This window comes from Cuculus canorus, chromosome 2 (genome assembly GCF_017976375.1).
Source record: "Cuculus canorus isolate bCucCan1 chromosome 2, bCucCan1.pri, whole genome shotgun sequence".
In the NCBI taxonomy this organism is placed as follows: Eukaryota; Metazoa; Chordata; class Aves; order Cuculiformes; family Cuculidae; genus Cuculus; species Cuculus canorus.
In genome coordinates, this window is record NC_071402.1 from 9,475,753 (window position 1) to 9,492,973 (window position 17,221).

Consider the following 17,221-nt stretch of genomic DNA (forward strand, 5'->3'; position numbering starts at 1 on the left):
GAAGATTTTTGGTTAGCTCCAAAACTTCCCTCTAGAAGGGTAAAGTGAGCACTGAATTGTTCCCCAGTGCTGTATAATTTACTGGTGCAGGCAAGTCTGAGCAGCTGGGGTTAATAAAGCCTTTTGTTATCCAGCCTGGCCCACTCGTCAGCCCTTGAGCTCCTATAAATGCATTTGTAGGGGCCAGACTTGAAATAAATCTTTATGCATTTGGCAAACAGCAGCTAATTGAACGGTACACACTGCCCATCACGTGCTGCAGATGAGAAATCTGAAGCACAGCAAAGGCTTAAGACCACAATCTGATGCTCCTGCCTTTGAATTTGGCTTCATGGGACTCAGTAAATATTTACATGCCACCACCTCTAAAAACCATGCCTGTGCCGTCTCCAAGATATCGTGTCAAACATGGAAAAGCAGTTTGGCCTCAGGCAGCAAACAAGGATCCCCAGGGGAAAAGCCAGCAGCAAATCTGGAGATTCTGTGCTCAGCTCAGATCTGTGGCCACCAGATGCGCTCCCCCCGTGTTCAGCTTTTGGGGGATGAAATAGGGGGGATCCCACATCCATGTGTGCACGGAATGAGTTAAAATGACGTAACAGTTGCAGTTCTGCTTTTTTTTTTCTCCTAATCTAAAGCCTGAAGAAAATGAGTAGGGAGAGAGACTTTGGTTTCTGGGCTTGTGTTTGTTCATAAATTGCACATATTCTGACACAGTTAATTATCCAATTATTTTCTCTTTTTTTTTTTTTTTTTAAATCAAGTGAGTGTTATTTAAGCGATGGCACTTAAGGGGCTTTTTGCAAACATCCAAAGTTTGAAAATTCACAACATTTTTTTCCTTCCCACAAAACAATGTCATTGTGGGAAGAAGGGATCCATTTCTAAAACTTTGTTTAAATCTCTGCTGCCATGCAGGGGACACCAGGAGAGGAATGGAAAGCGGCTCCTGGTCCCTCTGTATCCCCGACTCCTTGAGGGAAAGCAGCCTCCAGCCTGCCTGTGTGGGTCAGGATCTACTGGAACTCTGCAATCATGGGCTGCCCTCACCTACCCTTTCTTGGCAGGAAAAGTAGCAATAATCCACACTGAACAAAGGCCATTTATACTTTGATTTCCCCCCTGTGTGTCCCAGGATGTATGAGCTGTTCTTGCTTGGCTTTCTCTGAATCACGAGTCCAGCCCCATCCTTAAGAAATTGCTTGGAGGGGAGGAAGAGAAAGGAACCAATTCCTCGTACTCCCTGTCCTGCTCCTCCCTCCGTTGCCGGGTGCTTTTTGTTCAGCTGCTTTTAGTTATGAATATTTGCTGCGTATCGTGTGCCTATCAAGGTCAGCCTAAAGGAAGGAGGTGAGTCATTGGCATTCAAATGGCTACAAACTGTAATTCAAGTAAGACCAGAGCAAGTGCAGGGGCTGATTCAATACAAAGGGACTCAGGTCCACAGGTCGATGCTCTGCCCTTTCACAAATCTCACCCTGAAACTTCTCAGTGTGCAAATACCGCAGCAGAAATCGTAGACGCTGCCGCTGTATTGAGGGCTCTGAGTTGATCAGAAGTTTGGGGATGGGCAGAGAAAAGCAGAGAAATTAGATTGGGACAAAAGTAAAAAATTTCCTGACAATATTTTTATTTCTTTTTTGTTTGTTTGTTTATGTGTGTCTCCAGGCTGCAAACGGCTCTCAATGGCTTAAATGGACATCAAAACATATCTCTCTCCTGGAATGTACACCATCGGATGATCTGATTGTACATGAACTAACTTCGGAAAAAAAAATAGCAGCTTCATTCTTTCTACAGTTCAGTTGATTTAATTTATGGCTTGGTCCCACACAGGAAACCTATATTTTTAATCTGATATTGCTCCCCTTCTGATACGTGGAATGACAAGGGTCCATTTTTGTTGAACCCTCATCAGGAGAACTTAGCAGCAGGTCTCGGAAAGGTGGAAGAGACTTGGAAGCACTGTAACAAGGTGAAAAGAAATATCTATATTGCCTTTTTTAAGCCCATTTGGAGGAAATGAAGATTCTTCCCTATGGACAGAGGTAGTGGAGTCAGTATATTCAGCCTAAGCCTGGAGTGGTAACTGGCGGGCGCCTGCAGCACCTCTTTTTGCCTTACGTTGGAACCTACATCGTACTCAGTCTGTGGTGACAGCAGAACCCAAGTGGGAAAGATGGTCACTGTAAGGAGGAGAAACGTGAAAGTGTTTACCTTTGCCTTTTTGCTCATCACAGTAACATCATTTCTTCTGAACTACACACACCAGGTGACCGCAACCACCTGGGATCTGAGACATCTCATCATGCAGTTTTCAGATCAAGTTCAAAAACTCTTCAAGTACCCCAGGAGACCGTGCAGCTGTCGCACATGCATTTCTGAGCTGGGACGTTCCCTCTGGTTCGATCAGAGATTTAATTCAACTATGCAACCCTTTCTGACCTCACAAAATGCCTTTATTCCAGAAGACAGCTACAGGTGGTGGCTGGTAAGTGGTAGGTGTGAATATAGCCCAGTATTTGTGTGACGGTTGCGGTGTCAGGCTTTGAGTAATGCTGAACAGACAGTGAGAGATGGTTCCTGCCAAAAGCATTTGCCATCTCATCTGACAAGGCAGGCAGAGGTGGAAGAAAATGAGCGTTCGTGCTGCTATTTAGCTCGCAGGCACTCAGAGCGCATGTTCACTTGCTCTGAGCTAGAAAATCCCTCGCAGAGTTAGGTGGCAAATCCAGAATTTGCAAATGTCGATATTACCTTTTTTCTCCCTAGTCTTCGAAAGATTAAACTTTCTAAGCTGGCTCATTTCATTTCAGATGGTAAAAAGGGCTTTTGGCATCCATTGAGTTAGCAAGAAAAAATTGTGAAGTGTGTAATTCCCCTGGGGCTCTCCCTACTGTAAAGATATGTTAATAATTAGCAGGATTAAATGGAAAATTATTAATTCCATTTACATGAAAATAGTCTCTGTTGTGGCTGGTGATGTAAAACAGATCTGTAAGGGGACAGCTGTGGTTCACCGGCAAGAGGCACCATATCCTCTAAGCAGTGTGGTCCAAAGAGCCCAGTTCAAGCATCATGAAAGCTAGCAATACCTTGTTTGAAAAGCACAGGAGGGAAGAAGGCATATCCTGACATTTTGCCTGATTAAAGCCTTTTTTATGTTCTCTTCAAACGAGACATTGATTAAATGAATTGCTCATAGCCTGTGCTGCTGAACTGCTAACGTGCAGGTTCTGTCTGCAGCAACCGAGAGAAATCAGTTTCGTTTTGACTTGCTTTTCCCCTCTTCAGAAAGAATAGTCTTCCTGTGCCTTTTTTTGAACACACAGCTGCTTGCAGCTTGGTGTCCTGTGGCAAGCGCAGCCCTTGGTGTTGAATTTGGGGCTTTCAGTCCTTCCTGGGGAAGGCCCCTCTGGCAGGCACCCACTTTTGTAGTGGGAACATTCAGGTTTTGGAGGAGGTGTTGAGAACGAGGCTGTATCTGATTTATCACTTCTTACTGCTGGCTGGTGCATTTACTGGTGAAAAAGAGATGCCACCCTGACATCTTTAACTGCCGCATAAATTATATCCTCATTTTATGATGAAACCCTCCTTTTTGCTATGAGTCTCACATACTCCAGGTATGCATCGTTTCATCTGCCCTTTGTTAATTACTTAGATTTCTCATTACTTGTTATTTTTCTTGTACCCTCTGGACACTTTTCCTTCTGATCCTTGAATATTTCCAGGGATGGGGCTTCTACTATTTCTCCGGGCAAGGAGTTCCAGGGCTTCACCACACTCATTATAAAAATTTTCTTATGGTCTAAATCTACCCTCCTTTATTTTAAAACCATTATCTTGTGTCCTTTACTGACAGGACCTGCTAAAAACTCTGTCCTTGTTTTTCTCATAAGTCCCCTGTAAGTACTGAAAGGCTGCAATAAGGACGCTTCTCTTCTCCAGGCTGAACAACCCCAGCTCTCTCAGCCATTCTTCATAGGTCTGGTGTTCTGTCTCTCTGATCCTTTTTGTGGCCCTCCTCTGGACCTGCTCCAACAGGTCCACATCTTCCCTGTGCTGAGGACTGCCCAGCTGGATGCAGGACTCCAGGAAGGTTCTCACCAGTGCAGAGCAGAGGGGCAGAACCACCTCCATCGACCTGCTGGACATGCTGCTTTTGTTGCAGCCCAGGATATGATTGGCTTTCTGGGCTGTGAACAGACATTGCTGTCTCATGTCCCACTTTTCATCCATCAGTATCCTCAAGTCCTTCTTGGCAGGGCTGCTCTTAATGTCTTCATCCCCTAGTCTTTATTGACACCAGGGGTAGCCCTGATCCAGGTGCAGAAGCTTTCTCTTGCCCTTTTTGAACCTCATAAGATTCACACAGGCCCACTTCTGAAACTTAGCCAGGTCCCTCTGATAGCATCCTATCCATCAGGCATGTCAACCACACCACTCAGCTTGGTGTCATCTGCAAACTTGCTGAGAGTCCACTCTATCCAACTGACTATGTCCTTGATGAAGTTATTAAACAGCACTGGTCCCAATACAGACCCTTGAGTAACACCGCTTGTCACTGATCTCCATCTGGACATTGAGCTGTTGACCACTACCCCTGGATGCAGCCATCTGACCAAGTCCTCATCCACCAAACAGTCCATCCACCAAATCCATACCTCTCCAATTGAGAGAGAAGGATGCTGTGGGGGACCGTGTCAAAGGCCTTGCAGAAGTCCAGATAGAAAACATATTTCCTAGCTAGGCTTTACTGAAGCCGTGAGAAGGGAAGATGGGAAGCTCAGGTCCTAGTTCCCCTTGCCTGGGGGTGAAGTTTCACTAGGGAGCTGTGCTGATATAACGACTGGCAGTTTTTGGATCAGGGGGATACTCCAAATAGACCTTGGTAGATGGAGGATGAGAGGTTTCGTGGACATTGTGAGTGTTGAGGCTGGATGTAAAGTGTCTCTCAATTGCCTCTGAAAACAAACAAGGAGCCCATGGTGTTGAGGAGATGATCAATCCTAAATCTGGCATCAGTTTGGGGGCTGTGCTCCTGCAGCACCTGGGCTGAGAAGGAGTGCTGCAAGACACGGCTGGGTGGGCAGGGGGTCGCTGCTAAGGGAGTTTGGCCCCTGGGTGCTTGTGCATCACCTCTGAACATAGCTACATTGCATTCTGAACTCAGACTCCACTCTGAATTAACATGAGGCTTGTATCCATTCTCTCAAAAAACTCTTTAAAAGGAAGGAAAAGCTTGTGACAGTACAGATATCTGAATTTCTGATCTCCTTCTTGTAGTGAAACTGAAGAAAAAAACCAAATGCGCAAATATCTTACTTCAACTCAACCTGAAACAGACTTTTTCAGGGGAGGCTTATTTCTTTTTCAGCTAAATTAAAAAATAGTGAGTTTCAGGACAGCCAAAAGTCTTTTACTTCTTTCCTTCCGCCCTGCCTCCAGCCCAAACAAAAGCTGTCCATTAATTTTCTGGGCTGTCTAACCCTATTTTTAGTGTTTTCATTCATATTTTGAATTCAGGTCAAGTTCAAAGGAAATGCACCACTTTAGAACACAAAAACAAAGCATTTTTTTTCTTAAAAGATAAAAATAAATCTTTAAAGATCTCTACACTTTTTCCATCATATTTTTTTTCAACCAGAACTTATCTTCAACTAGAAAGTGGGAAATATTTTGGTGTCTGCCAAAACCTCATTGTTTATTGGAAATCAGTTGCTTACTGAAAATACCCTAATCTATAGAGGTGTCCTGACCCCTCTGAGAGATTCTTCTGGGTATACCCAAGCACAATGTGACCTCAGGTCCTCACTGTAACCTATTTCCTGTATACGTGTTGCTTTGGGTAAGCCTTTCTGAAACAGTCGGTGTCATTTCTACAGTAATTCCCAGGTGCATCCTGACTGTTTAAGAAAACGTTGCTCGTGGCCATGTTGCTTACATTGCCAACTCAATATTCTGTGACTTTTTACTATATTTGCACTTAAAAGATTGGGCATAAGGAGACCATAGATTGCTAAAACTTCATTTCAGGGTAGAAATGACTCTGCATTCGCTCCTCAGGAACTGACTTCAGACTGCATGGTAGTTTCGTTATGCTGTAACTGAGACAACAGTGACTTCACTGGTCCTATTTATTATAAGGCTGTGGTTTTCCTGTCATGGGGAAGCCTATGTGGTGTGCTTGGACTAACACAGGCAGAGCCATTGTTGGAGAGCTGTCTCTCTACCAAGCTCAGTCTGCCCCAACTTTCCATTAAACCTGTTGCTGTGTATGTGAAGAAGTATTATTTATCCAAATAGTCCCGTAACATTAGTATCTCTCCAGTTTTAGGAAAGCAAGGACTGATTCCAGAGCCTTCTGACCAGTATTTGAGGTGAAGTGACATTTCGGGGCAAAGGATGGAGTGGTTTCACTTGTTTGCCGCTCTTCACATGGCTGCCAGGCTGCTTCACAGCGTATTTGGAGAATATATGGTTTAAAATCTTCCATCTTGATAGGATGTGTCTTTTTGGAAGGAAATATTCCTGGCTGTTGTGTATAAAATTGCATTGTCCATAGTGGAGTCAGCGGTACTGCCTGTGTGGGTGGGAAGGAGCAGGGAAGAGAAGGGTTGTGCCACTATACCTACAGCAGCTCACCCTGCTGCACAGGACAGGGCTGGTTCTGGAGAAGGCATTTGAAAATGCACCTGTCTGCTTCTGTGTTCATGGAAACAAGGGGGCTGTTGTCAGGGCTGTAACATGCTTTACATTTGCTTAAATCTACCCAGCTGATAAACTCTCCTATGGTTACTTTAATCAGATAACAAATAATGACCCAAATTCTCCTCCTGGTTACACCCCTGCAGCTGCTTTGTGCTTTTTGTGACCTAAAGTTGAATTGCAGTCCTCCTCTCAGGTGTGATCTAGGCATTAATAATACCCTGGACTATAACCAGCTTGTTAGGAATTCCTTCCTTCCTTCCTTCCTTCCTTCCTTCCTTCCTTCCTTCCTTCCTTCCTTCCTTCCTTCCTTCCTTCCTTCCTTCCTTCCTTCCTTCCTTCCTTCCTTCCCCCCTCCCTTCCCTCTCTCCCTTCACTTCCTTCCTCTCCTTTTCTCTTTCCTTTCCTCTCCTCTGCCTAGTATCTCTCTGTGTGTCCATCCATCTGCCTTCTCTCATCTTAACATTCAACTGTAAGAGTCTCAGTGTTTTGGAATTTGGCGATTAGTGTTATGTGGTGCATTTCTTTCTGTTTATACTTTCTTTCTTACCTGCTCCAGCTGGTTCACCTGCAAGTTTTTCATTGTTGTTCCATGATACAAACACTGTGAACAAATGTCCACATTCCGTGGAAATTCACTAAATTAAGTAGCCAGCGCATAAGAAAACGGAGTAAGAGTTATATGCTACAATATAGCATAGCATTTATTTACAGTTTTCTTGTTTTATTCTGGGGGGGGGAGTGGCATTGGTTTTGGTGGTCAGAAAGTATAAAAGGTATGAGATCAGAACCTACTGTTCTAAACCCAAAATAACGCTGTTCAGGTTGATGGATTAAAGCTATGATAAGTAAAATCAGGCTCAGAGCTCCCCAACAACCTTATCTGTAGCACATTTTTCATCATCTACAATGTTATAATATTTTTTATCTTGAGTCATGATATCTGAGGAATTTGCTTTCTTTTTTTCTTGGAAGAAAGCTTAACTCTTGAGGCTATATGATTAGCGTATCTAAAAGAAAATGTTAGCTTTTTTGTCCTTGTGTTTGTAGGAAAAAATGTAGTATATGGCTTAAAGATTTGCTAACCAGACAGAGGACAAAAGGGCATCCCCAACACGTGCACAGGGGAAGTCATGGAAGCCGCACTTACTTTTAAGACAGCGGCAGAGCTACTTGGCACGCGAGTCGTGTGTTTTGAATGCTCTTTGTAGAAAATTTGCCCAAATACTTTGATCACCAGATGTTGTCTTTAAAGTAGGACGCTTTGATACTCGGTCTGCGATACTTTGAAAGCAATGCATACAGCTCACTGCTCTGAAAATAACACCTAGCTGCCAGATAGCTGCAGAAGGTGGTACCAAACCCAGGCCAGGTCTCAGGCTGTACTCACAGTGTCTGCTGCATGCCCACTCCCAGCTGGTGCCCTACTGCTTGGGTGCAAGCCTGATATTTAGACTATCCTCGGACATACTGGGAACTTGCCCTTGGGCTATCCCTGCCAGCAGTCCTTGTGTACATCAGATGGATCTGAAGGTGGCCCAAGCTCCTGGATCCCCTAAGCACTGCAAAATGCTCTGCAGAGCTCCAAGCTTTCTGCAGCCAGAAAGGAGAGAACACGGAGCTGGTGGATGCAGGACCTTGACTCCCTAGAATACTGTGGAGGTGACCCGTACCAGCCATGGAAGTTAGAAATCATAGAATTCGTCATACTCATATTATTGTGTGTTGTTTACATAATATATGCACGTTACATTCATATTTGATAATGTATATTTTTTGACAGACACAAATTATTAAACATAGCCCAAACTCTTGAAAGCCCCTGTATTCTCCACCTTAATCTCTTTGATGAGTAGTAATTGCAGGACATTAAATATAACAATAATAATGCCATATTTTCCAGACCAAGGAGGCATTTTTAAAACTGATAGTTTCCTTTTAACCTCTCCTTCAGCCTGCAAAATGGAGATTACCTGGATTTGCCCCAGCAGGCTGTTGCTAGGATTAATCTTTGTACAATGTCTTATAGCTGGGGAGCACTGTGTGAGTATTAATGCCTCCAAACTGCTGCAGTGAGACAATTAATAGCTGTGCCAAACAGATTCTCATGGGGCTTTATTACCTCTTTATCTTCTAAAAACATTTGAAAAGTTAGAAAAGCCATGAAAAACAGTATTGCTACACCAACTTCTGCAGGCTGCCTGGCTATGTGCTTGCGGGAGGGCTGTCTTGATCCATGCTCCATCTGCATCCACAACACACTGATGGCTGAAGGTTAAGCAGGATATTTTCTACCTGCTAATAAGCTGGGATTTTGAAGGTGTATTTAATACTGTGCCAAACTTGTCCATGGATGCAGGATGCATAGTTACCAGGAGGGCTTTCCTCTGAGGCTCTCCTGACTGTAGCTGTGTCCTCACCACTCCAAGCTATTAGCTCTGACCAACCTTGGCTGAATTCAGATTCTTCTCTGCATGCCCTTAGCTGAGTTTTGAGTACAGCTTCTTGGTGATCACTGGAGGTATGATGGTACCAAAGAGCCCAAGAAAGCCATCCAAGAAGTTTAGAAAAGCAGCAAAGATCTTTGTTATCCTTAATGGAGGTATGCACATCATGGTGTGAGAAGAAACAACAGGCTCTTCTTCCTCAGAAAGCCATTCATGGCTGAAGAAAGGAACTGTGTAAACTTTGAAGGCTGGCTTTTTTTTCTTGCCTTTTTTTTGTTCATTTGCTTATTTTTAAATTGCAAAACCAGCTAGTGAACTTCTGTATGTGAAGTGGGGAGTTTCTAAGGCTGAGAGGGCAGGGTAGTTTGTCTTCCCTGTGGAGATGATTAGGAAATTTCTTACTCTGGACTTCCAATTATATTTTTTAACAAACTAAGGTGAAAAGTTGACTCTCAAATGCCAGACAAGTGTGTTATGGAGGGGAGCAGGTGTGTTAAGATAGTGGTATTTCATATGTGGACATAAGGTGGGTTAAGATGCTTTTTGGACTTGGGCAAGAGGTTAAGCTGCATCATTAGACATGGCTGTTTCTTGGACAAACCCGAGAAAAGCTGCCACTTCACTCAGAACACAAGGGTCAGGTATTTCAGTGAATTTAAGCCAAATTCTAGCAACTATATCCACACACATATCACTGGCACACATATATATTGGATTTGGAAGGTGGATGCTGCCCTATGGCACAGCATGGACATATTTTCACCCAATGTTTTTGTTGATTTTTAAGAACAGACTCCTTGGAGCTTGTTAAAAAAAGAGAAAAGACAACATTACTCAAAAAACGACAAAAAAAATGGTGTGGGAAAGTGAACTGTAACTGTCTTGTAATGCTACTAAAATGGTCTTTCAAGAAGTCAAGTAAACATTGTGCAATAAGGAACTGGCTGTGCATTAAGTCTGAAGATTTAAAAGCTGTATCTGCCTTGGAGTCAAACAGATTCATTGCCTGCTCTGCTCTGTTTTGCTGAAATGTCAGCTACCCAATGCTGACTGAAGATTAGGCCTGAGAAGTGTAGTCCAATCAGATAATCACCAAAGAAATTAAAACAGAGCACTTTTAATGAGTTACAGATGGATGTCTTATTGCATAGGTGTTGAGCACACAGTGCAAAATGGTCATCATCCTATTTGAGGCCTTTGAGGAAATCTCTAACATAAATAATAATCTCTGATGTGGAACTTGTGTACAGCCAAGGGATCATAGGGTGATGGTGTCCTGCTTTCGGGCTGGTGTTGGTGCCTATGTTTTAACTTGATTACAGTGGATTTATTCTACACTGACAGCAACATAACAGAAAGAAAAGGCAGATCCCTGTGTACATGGAAGTGCCTGTCCATGGAAAACTTTCTTACCATTTTAATGCATCAGGCAGAAGTCAATACTCCAACTCCTTCCCTTTCCTGATGCTATCATTCCAGCTAAAATGGCAATTTAACTTTAAAAGGGTGTTCTGATACTTTGAATTTTCTGAAAATTACCTTCCTTGTCAGAATTTTCTCAGGCAAAATCAGTTTAAGAATGGGGGGGGGGTTGTATTGATTTTTTTCCCCCCCCCAAAATAACTGTGCTCTTAAAAATGTTTTGGTGCATTTTTGGTTGTTTTCCTGTTCATTTCTTAAAGACAGTTAAAGTGAATTCCCCTTTACAGAGTGAGAGTGTACATGGGTGTATGCACATATGTGTTCAAATAACTCAAAATTAAGTTCCTTTAAAAAAAAGTTGGATTTTTCTACATTATACACCTGATACTACACTCATTAAGTGGTTTTTATATATTCAGAGTAAAAACAGGTTAGATTCGATTAATAAAGAATACACAAGAGTTTAGATATGTGACCATGGGTTTGTAGCATCACATACAATTTCAGAAGAAGACCAGACCTTTTTAAATAATTGAACCATCCACTGAATAGTGACACACACGGTAACAATGACAGTGCTTGCCTGAGCATCCTAAACATCTCGTGCGGCCCTTATATGAGTATATAGACTAGCAAGGATTAGCAGGAAGATTATGTATGCAACATTTCTTTGTCTTCTTTGTTTCAAGTTTTTGGCCCTAATGTTGTCTCATAGCTCTGAGCTCCACAGACCTGTTGATCAATTCAGTTGCTTTGCGTATTTCTGCAAAGAGATAGCACAAAGTTTACGCGAAAATTAGTGACACATTTCTTTTGAGTTTGTGTGTGTGTGAGAAAGAGAGAGATAGAAAGACAAATTATAAGTTCCTGGTTCAGTCAAGGTAAACTTGTTGGAAACTAAAGCCAAATTACCCCAGGTTGTTGCTGGGAGTCGTGGGAAAAGATATTTCTCCTCCCTCTCTCCCTGTCTCTCCTTGCCCTGGGCTGGCAGAGCAAGGGCAGAGCCTATTGGCAGATGTTAAGAGCCATTCTCTCTTTGTGAACTTGCAAGCAAGTAGCACCACGAGGGTGAGCAATGCTTTTTCTAAGCGAGCCACCAACCTCTTTAGTAACCTTCAGAGAGCAGAGCACCAAAAAAGGAGTGTCTGTCCATCACCTGCCCTGCACCTTGACCGTGCCTTCCTGATCCAGACATTGTTTCCACCACGCACCACAGAGCTGCTACAAAGGAGTTTCCATCCATGGCAACAGACACAATGACCAAGGTCCGGGTGGTTTTCTTCAGCCTGTAGAATTTTTTAGCTGATTTTACACCTCCAACGGCCAGGGCTAACTCTACTTTACCATAATTTCGTATTGCATTAGCAGCTGGTTCCTCCACAGTCCCAAAGAACAGCAACAATAAGATCTCCCTCTTCTGGCATATGCCAAAATTTTTGGAAGGTGTCAGCCACTTTGGTCCTCCATCAGGTTCCCTGAGACTCTTCTGTCATTCCTAGGAAGGTAAAAGAAATTTTATACATGTCTTAACAGAATGTATCTGGCCCAATGTGGCATTAGGTTTGCAGACACCAGAGGAACTTTTATTCTGCTTATTCAGTCTTGGGGAGAATGTGTGATCTGTTCCATTGTGGCGTGATAGAGGCTGAGAAGGTGAGGGAATCTAAGGAAAAAGAAGGAAAAAGGGCAACCAAGTTAAAAAACTTAATGGGAAAGGATTTTCCAATTTTTTTAACACTTCTGCTCCCCACCTGGAGTCTTATAACACATGCTGCAGGAAACAGTGTCTGCAAGTAGAAGCAATTCTGGCCTTTGAGAAGGCATTTGAAGCTACATCTTGCTCACAAAACCAGCTAGCTAGACTGGTAACCTGAAGTGATGTTCTCTTCCTAACAGAAATTGCAAGGAGAGAAAACTCCGAAGGATATTAATGCTACTCTCAAGGAATTGTTTGAGATCATTCCTGGAGATGGAGATCCACTTCAGGAGCGAGGCACTTACACATGCAGGCGATGTGCCATCGTGGGCAACTCTGGGAACCTTCGGCAGTCTCAATATGGCCAAGATATTGACTCCCATGACTTTGTGCTCAGGTGAGTAGGAACCACTTCAGCTCCCGGTGTCTCTGTTGTTTAAGATTCACTGGTAATTTGGTGGACAAGCGAGCAAACAAGATTTCAAGGGCTATCTTATTAAATTTGGTACTTGGGTCAAATCTAAGCTACAGGGATGTAAACTATGCATGTTGAAGATATGGCATCATGTTATAGCTTCAAAAAGAAAAAAGAATAAATGTTGATACTATAGATTGTTCTGCAGTATCCATAATTGCCTGTGTTAAAAAGTATATCTGAAAAAAACTGCAGTAAAAGTTATTTCTGCAGATAGTACTCCCAAGTGATCAGATTTTACTTGCTTGCTCCAGTTCATTCTTTAGTAACAGTGAGGTGGCAAAGCCAAAGTCATTTTGCAATGTACAGGAGACAGCTAATTAACTGACGCTACTTTGTAAAGGGTCGCATGACCTGTTCCTTTTGAGGCGATGAGCGTTGGCTATTTTGTCCCACTGAAATGCAGGCAGGAACTAGGTAAGCAGAGCTAATCACCCAGGGGCCAGCTAAGATATCTGGGCTGACTTAGTTCATCTCCAATGCATTGTCCAGCTTTCACACTGCAATTGTCATTACAGGACAATTTGAGGAGCAACACAGGGTGGGTCAGAGAGCCTGGTAAGGAGGAGTCGCTATTGAAAATACCACATGGGATTATACTGTCAGAAACATCATAAGCTTTAGCAGGAAGCTGTGCACTGAAATCAGGAGTGAATCAGCAGAAGACCAGCACTATTTGAACTGTTAGGCTACCTTAGGCCACTTAGCCTTCAATATGTCTTCAATATGTCTTTAAACAACATCTAAATGTTCACAATAAATCATTTCAGGAGTTTCTTTGTCACTTGTGTGCCTTGTCCCTTGTCAAAGGTACCTCCCCAAAGGCAGAGGCAGCTAACCTGGTCTTCAGATACACAAAGGGAAGTGAAGAGCCCTTGACTTTAGTCCCACAGATTGCAAATGTGAGGCAGATGAGGTGCATTTATGCTTAAATCTGAGTCCCTTGCTGTGGAGGCAGCCCCGTTCCTGTGTGAACTTTCTTACTTTGCCTGGCTTCTATTTCCAGATTCATGCAGACAATGCTGTGCTAGACTTGAAGCCTGTTTGCCTATTTTTTTGGAGTACTAACTAATGAGTAACACACTCACATGTGTGTTTCTGCTCAGAAGTCTTACCTTTCTCATAGCTGTGCATCCCTGGCAAGGGAGAAACTTGGAATTTAACCTTCCAGTCTCAGATTTGTATTTTAACAATCACAAGCCATATCTGAAGGGATGGCACTAGATTTTAGGATTTGCCATAGAAAGTTGTACAGAGGAGGTGACCACTCTGTGTGTTCACCCAAGAAACAAAATCTCCATTGACCTGATGTTAGTTGACTTGTATGTCTTCTGGCAATAGAGCCAAGCATGTGGAAGAGCCACAGAGTCCGAGAGACACCTTTCCTTCCAAACACTGTGTTCCTGCCCACTTTCATTTGTTTAATGATCTACATTCATAATGGCAATAAATTCCTGCTTAGTCCTTCTTGCTTATACTGGGTGTGAACGCTGCCCTCTGCCATGCCACGGAGCCAGCCCCACCATGGATGATGGGGAAGGGACACAAACTCAAGGGCAGGGTGTGAGTCAGATAAGATGCCATCCCTGCCTTGTCCTGACAGAAAGAAAAGCCTATATATAATAGCTTAGACTGACTAATCTCAAGATAGTAAGACTCATGCGACCTTCCCGTACCTGAAAGGAGACTACAAGAAAGCTGGAGAAGGACTGTTCATAAAGGCTTGTGGTGCTAGGATGAGGGGAAGCGGGTATAAACTGGAGAAGGACAGATTTAGACTAGACATTAGGAAGAATTTCTTCACCGTGAGAGTGTTGAGACATTGGAAGAGGTTGCCCAGGGAAGTTGCAGACACCCCACCGCTGGAGGTGTTGGGCAGCCTGATTTAGGGGGATGTCCCTGCCCATGGCAGGGGGGTTGGAACTAGATGATCTTTAAGGTCCCTTCCAACCCTAACTGTTCTATGATTTACTAAGTATTTCTACACAGTGGGTCGCTCATAGGGAAGAGGCTAACTCAATAACAAGTCCACATAGGCTGGGAGGGTAGTCTGCCTATGCTAATAACTCCCTTTGTAGGAGTTAGAGGAAACTTAACCAATTTACCTGGGGGCATACTGCAATAACACAATTATTGATTTGATAAATAGATTTTACCTCCCTTGTTTATCAGTGACTGGACAAATGTATTGTGTGGCAATGTACGATGCTCCTCAACATCTTGTCAGCTACATCCTTCCTTATCCTCCCTGCACTTCTGTCAAGAGCTAATGTCTCTGCAGGAGACTCCGCTCTGGCTGCAGAGAACCCCTATTCTGCCCAGAGCCAGCTTAGGGCTCTCTAACATACATTACACTGCACGATAGAAACAGGCAGATCTCTTCTAGCAGTGAGCTAAAGCAGAAGGGGACAAATTGCTGATGTGTCATCAAGATTTTCTTTCAGAAGTGAACACAAGCATAGAGGCATTCCTACAGTCTTGTGTTTAGACCCCCCCACTCTGTTCCCTCAAATATAAGGTAGACTTGTTTGGCCAACACGTTTTGACTGAGTCCTGGTGGGTCCTGGACAGATCTCCTTGCACTGACCCCAGGGTTAACAAAAGCACACCATGGGTGTGGAGAGTGACCCTGAGATGTATCAAAGCTGGGGGACATACTACAAAGTACAGTTTGAGTAAATAAAGTGTTGGGAATAGGTCCTGGATTTATTAGTGTGGCTTTGGTGCCTTTTTATGGAAGGACCATAAGAAATACTTTCTGTTTCTCGTCATGCATAACATGTTTCGTTACCTTGATCCTGGACATCCAATTACACCTTTACAGACAGGATAATGAAATGGCAAGAAGTCAAGCTGGTGGACTTCAGGGCAATGTTTTTCTCATCTCCTGGAAGCTGGAAGAATGAAAGAGGATGTGTCCTCATGGACTCACTTCTTTTTTGATCCTCTCTCTGCTGACTGTAAAAGGAACTCAGGGTTGTGCTCAGAGATATACTTGCTTGGCAGAAACTCCCATTTAGCCCAAAGAATCCCACACTAAAGCTGAGCTTTCATTTACTTTTCATTTATTCAGTATGGGTGATGGCCATTTCAATCTGCTTGAGGACCACTACACCCTGTCAAGGCTACCTGAAGAGCCTGGATACAGCACTTTCCTTAGTCATGGGAGCATTTTCCTGCTACGTGAAGGAATTGATTTGGGGAAGAATCACACATATTTGTATCTACCTAATTTCTCTTCCACTTCTTTACTCTCTCACTTCTTATTTTGGGCTGCAGAATGAACCGTGCCCCCACAACTGGCTACGAATCAGATGTTGGGAGCAAAACCACTCACCAGTTTGTTTACCCTGAGAGCTACAAAGAGCTGGCAGAAAACGTGAGCATGATCCTGATTCCCTTCAAAACCCTGGACCTGCGCTGGGTTGTCACCGCTCTCACCACAGGCACCATCAACTTGTGAGTAAGCATAGTTGTAGCCCCAAGTGGTCAGGCTGAAGGGGTGGGAGAACTGCATGTCGCTGTAGGACAAAAGCCCACACTGAGCAATTCTCCACTTCTGATAAGGTGTAGAGGAGCTTTACAGACCTCTCAGGTCAGAGTTCAATCCTAAACACTTTCCAGGAAAAGCATAATATTATGGTGCTGTGTTTGAGGTGAAGATCCAGATCCAGCTCTTCACAACCCAACAACAGTGGTCTCGGAGAAATTAAAAAGAGAATTTTGCTGCTGAAAGTGGTCAGTTTGAGCAGTAGCTTCTTGGACTTCGAGGGTCCAGTGCCTCATTTTAGGCTTCTGCTCATTCTTTGTCCTCTCCAGTCCTCCAGGAGTAGAGTGGGTGCAGCCAGCATGCCCCTACACATGCGTATCCATCCAAAAGCCATCTGCAGTGTCAAGTGTTTGGCAGGTTATTCATTCAGCAATGGTCCTAGACACCTGAATTATCCCACCAGAGACACTTGAGTGGCCAAGCTGTCCTCCAATATATATTACCGTATTTGCAGAAGGCAGAGAGGGTTGTGCAGGCTACTTAGCAAGGCAGAGAGAGCAGAAGCAGACCACGGCACTCAGTCCTCCACCCACAGCATCCTTCCCTGGATAGGTTGATCAAGAGCTCGGTCTATCTTTCCTGGTGGAGTTTAATTGAGAGTTGTGCAGAGGAGACACTTTTGTTTTGTGTGTCACCTGTGTGCCTTAGATTTAAATGAACTTGTTCTGCTTGGCAATAAAGTGCCACAGTAGCATTTATTTTTCTTTTCTTCTTTATGAATGCTTTCAGAAGTAAATATTGTCCTGCTTAATACATTTATGGCAGCACTAGAATTAGAAATGTGAACGAAACTCATGTCTCTTCCACATGCCTGCTAACAAATTCTCTCCCTTCCTATAAACTGGCTTTTCTTAATCCAGAGAATGAAATACGTGACATTTCTACTGCATATGAGATTATCTGCTGGATATAGAGACACA

The 17,221-nt window shown here is 43.4% G+C and overlaps 1 protein-coding gene across 2 annotated transcripts in view; it reads left to right on the forward strand.

Moving 5' to 3' along the window:
• Positions 1 to 17,221, forward strand: part of ST3GAL1 (ST3 beta-galactoside alpha-2,3-sialyltransferase 1) — an 81,890-nt gene that overhangs the window by 52,722 nt on the left and 11,947 nt on the right. For both annotated transcript variants that reach the window (XM_054059566.1, XM_054059567.1), the window contains exons 2-4: positions 1,669 to 2,491; positions 12,477 to 12,673; positions 16,031 to 16,210. In XM_054059566.1, the coding sequence (XP_053915541.1) occupies positions 2,180 to 2,491; positions 12,477 to 12,673; positions 16,031 to 16,210 (689 nt within the window). In that variant the 5' untranslated portion in view covers positions 1,669 to 2,179. The remainder of the gene's footprint in view (positions 1 to 1,668; positions 2,492 to 12,476; positions 12,674 to 16,030; positions 16,211 to 17,221) is intronic.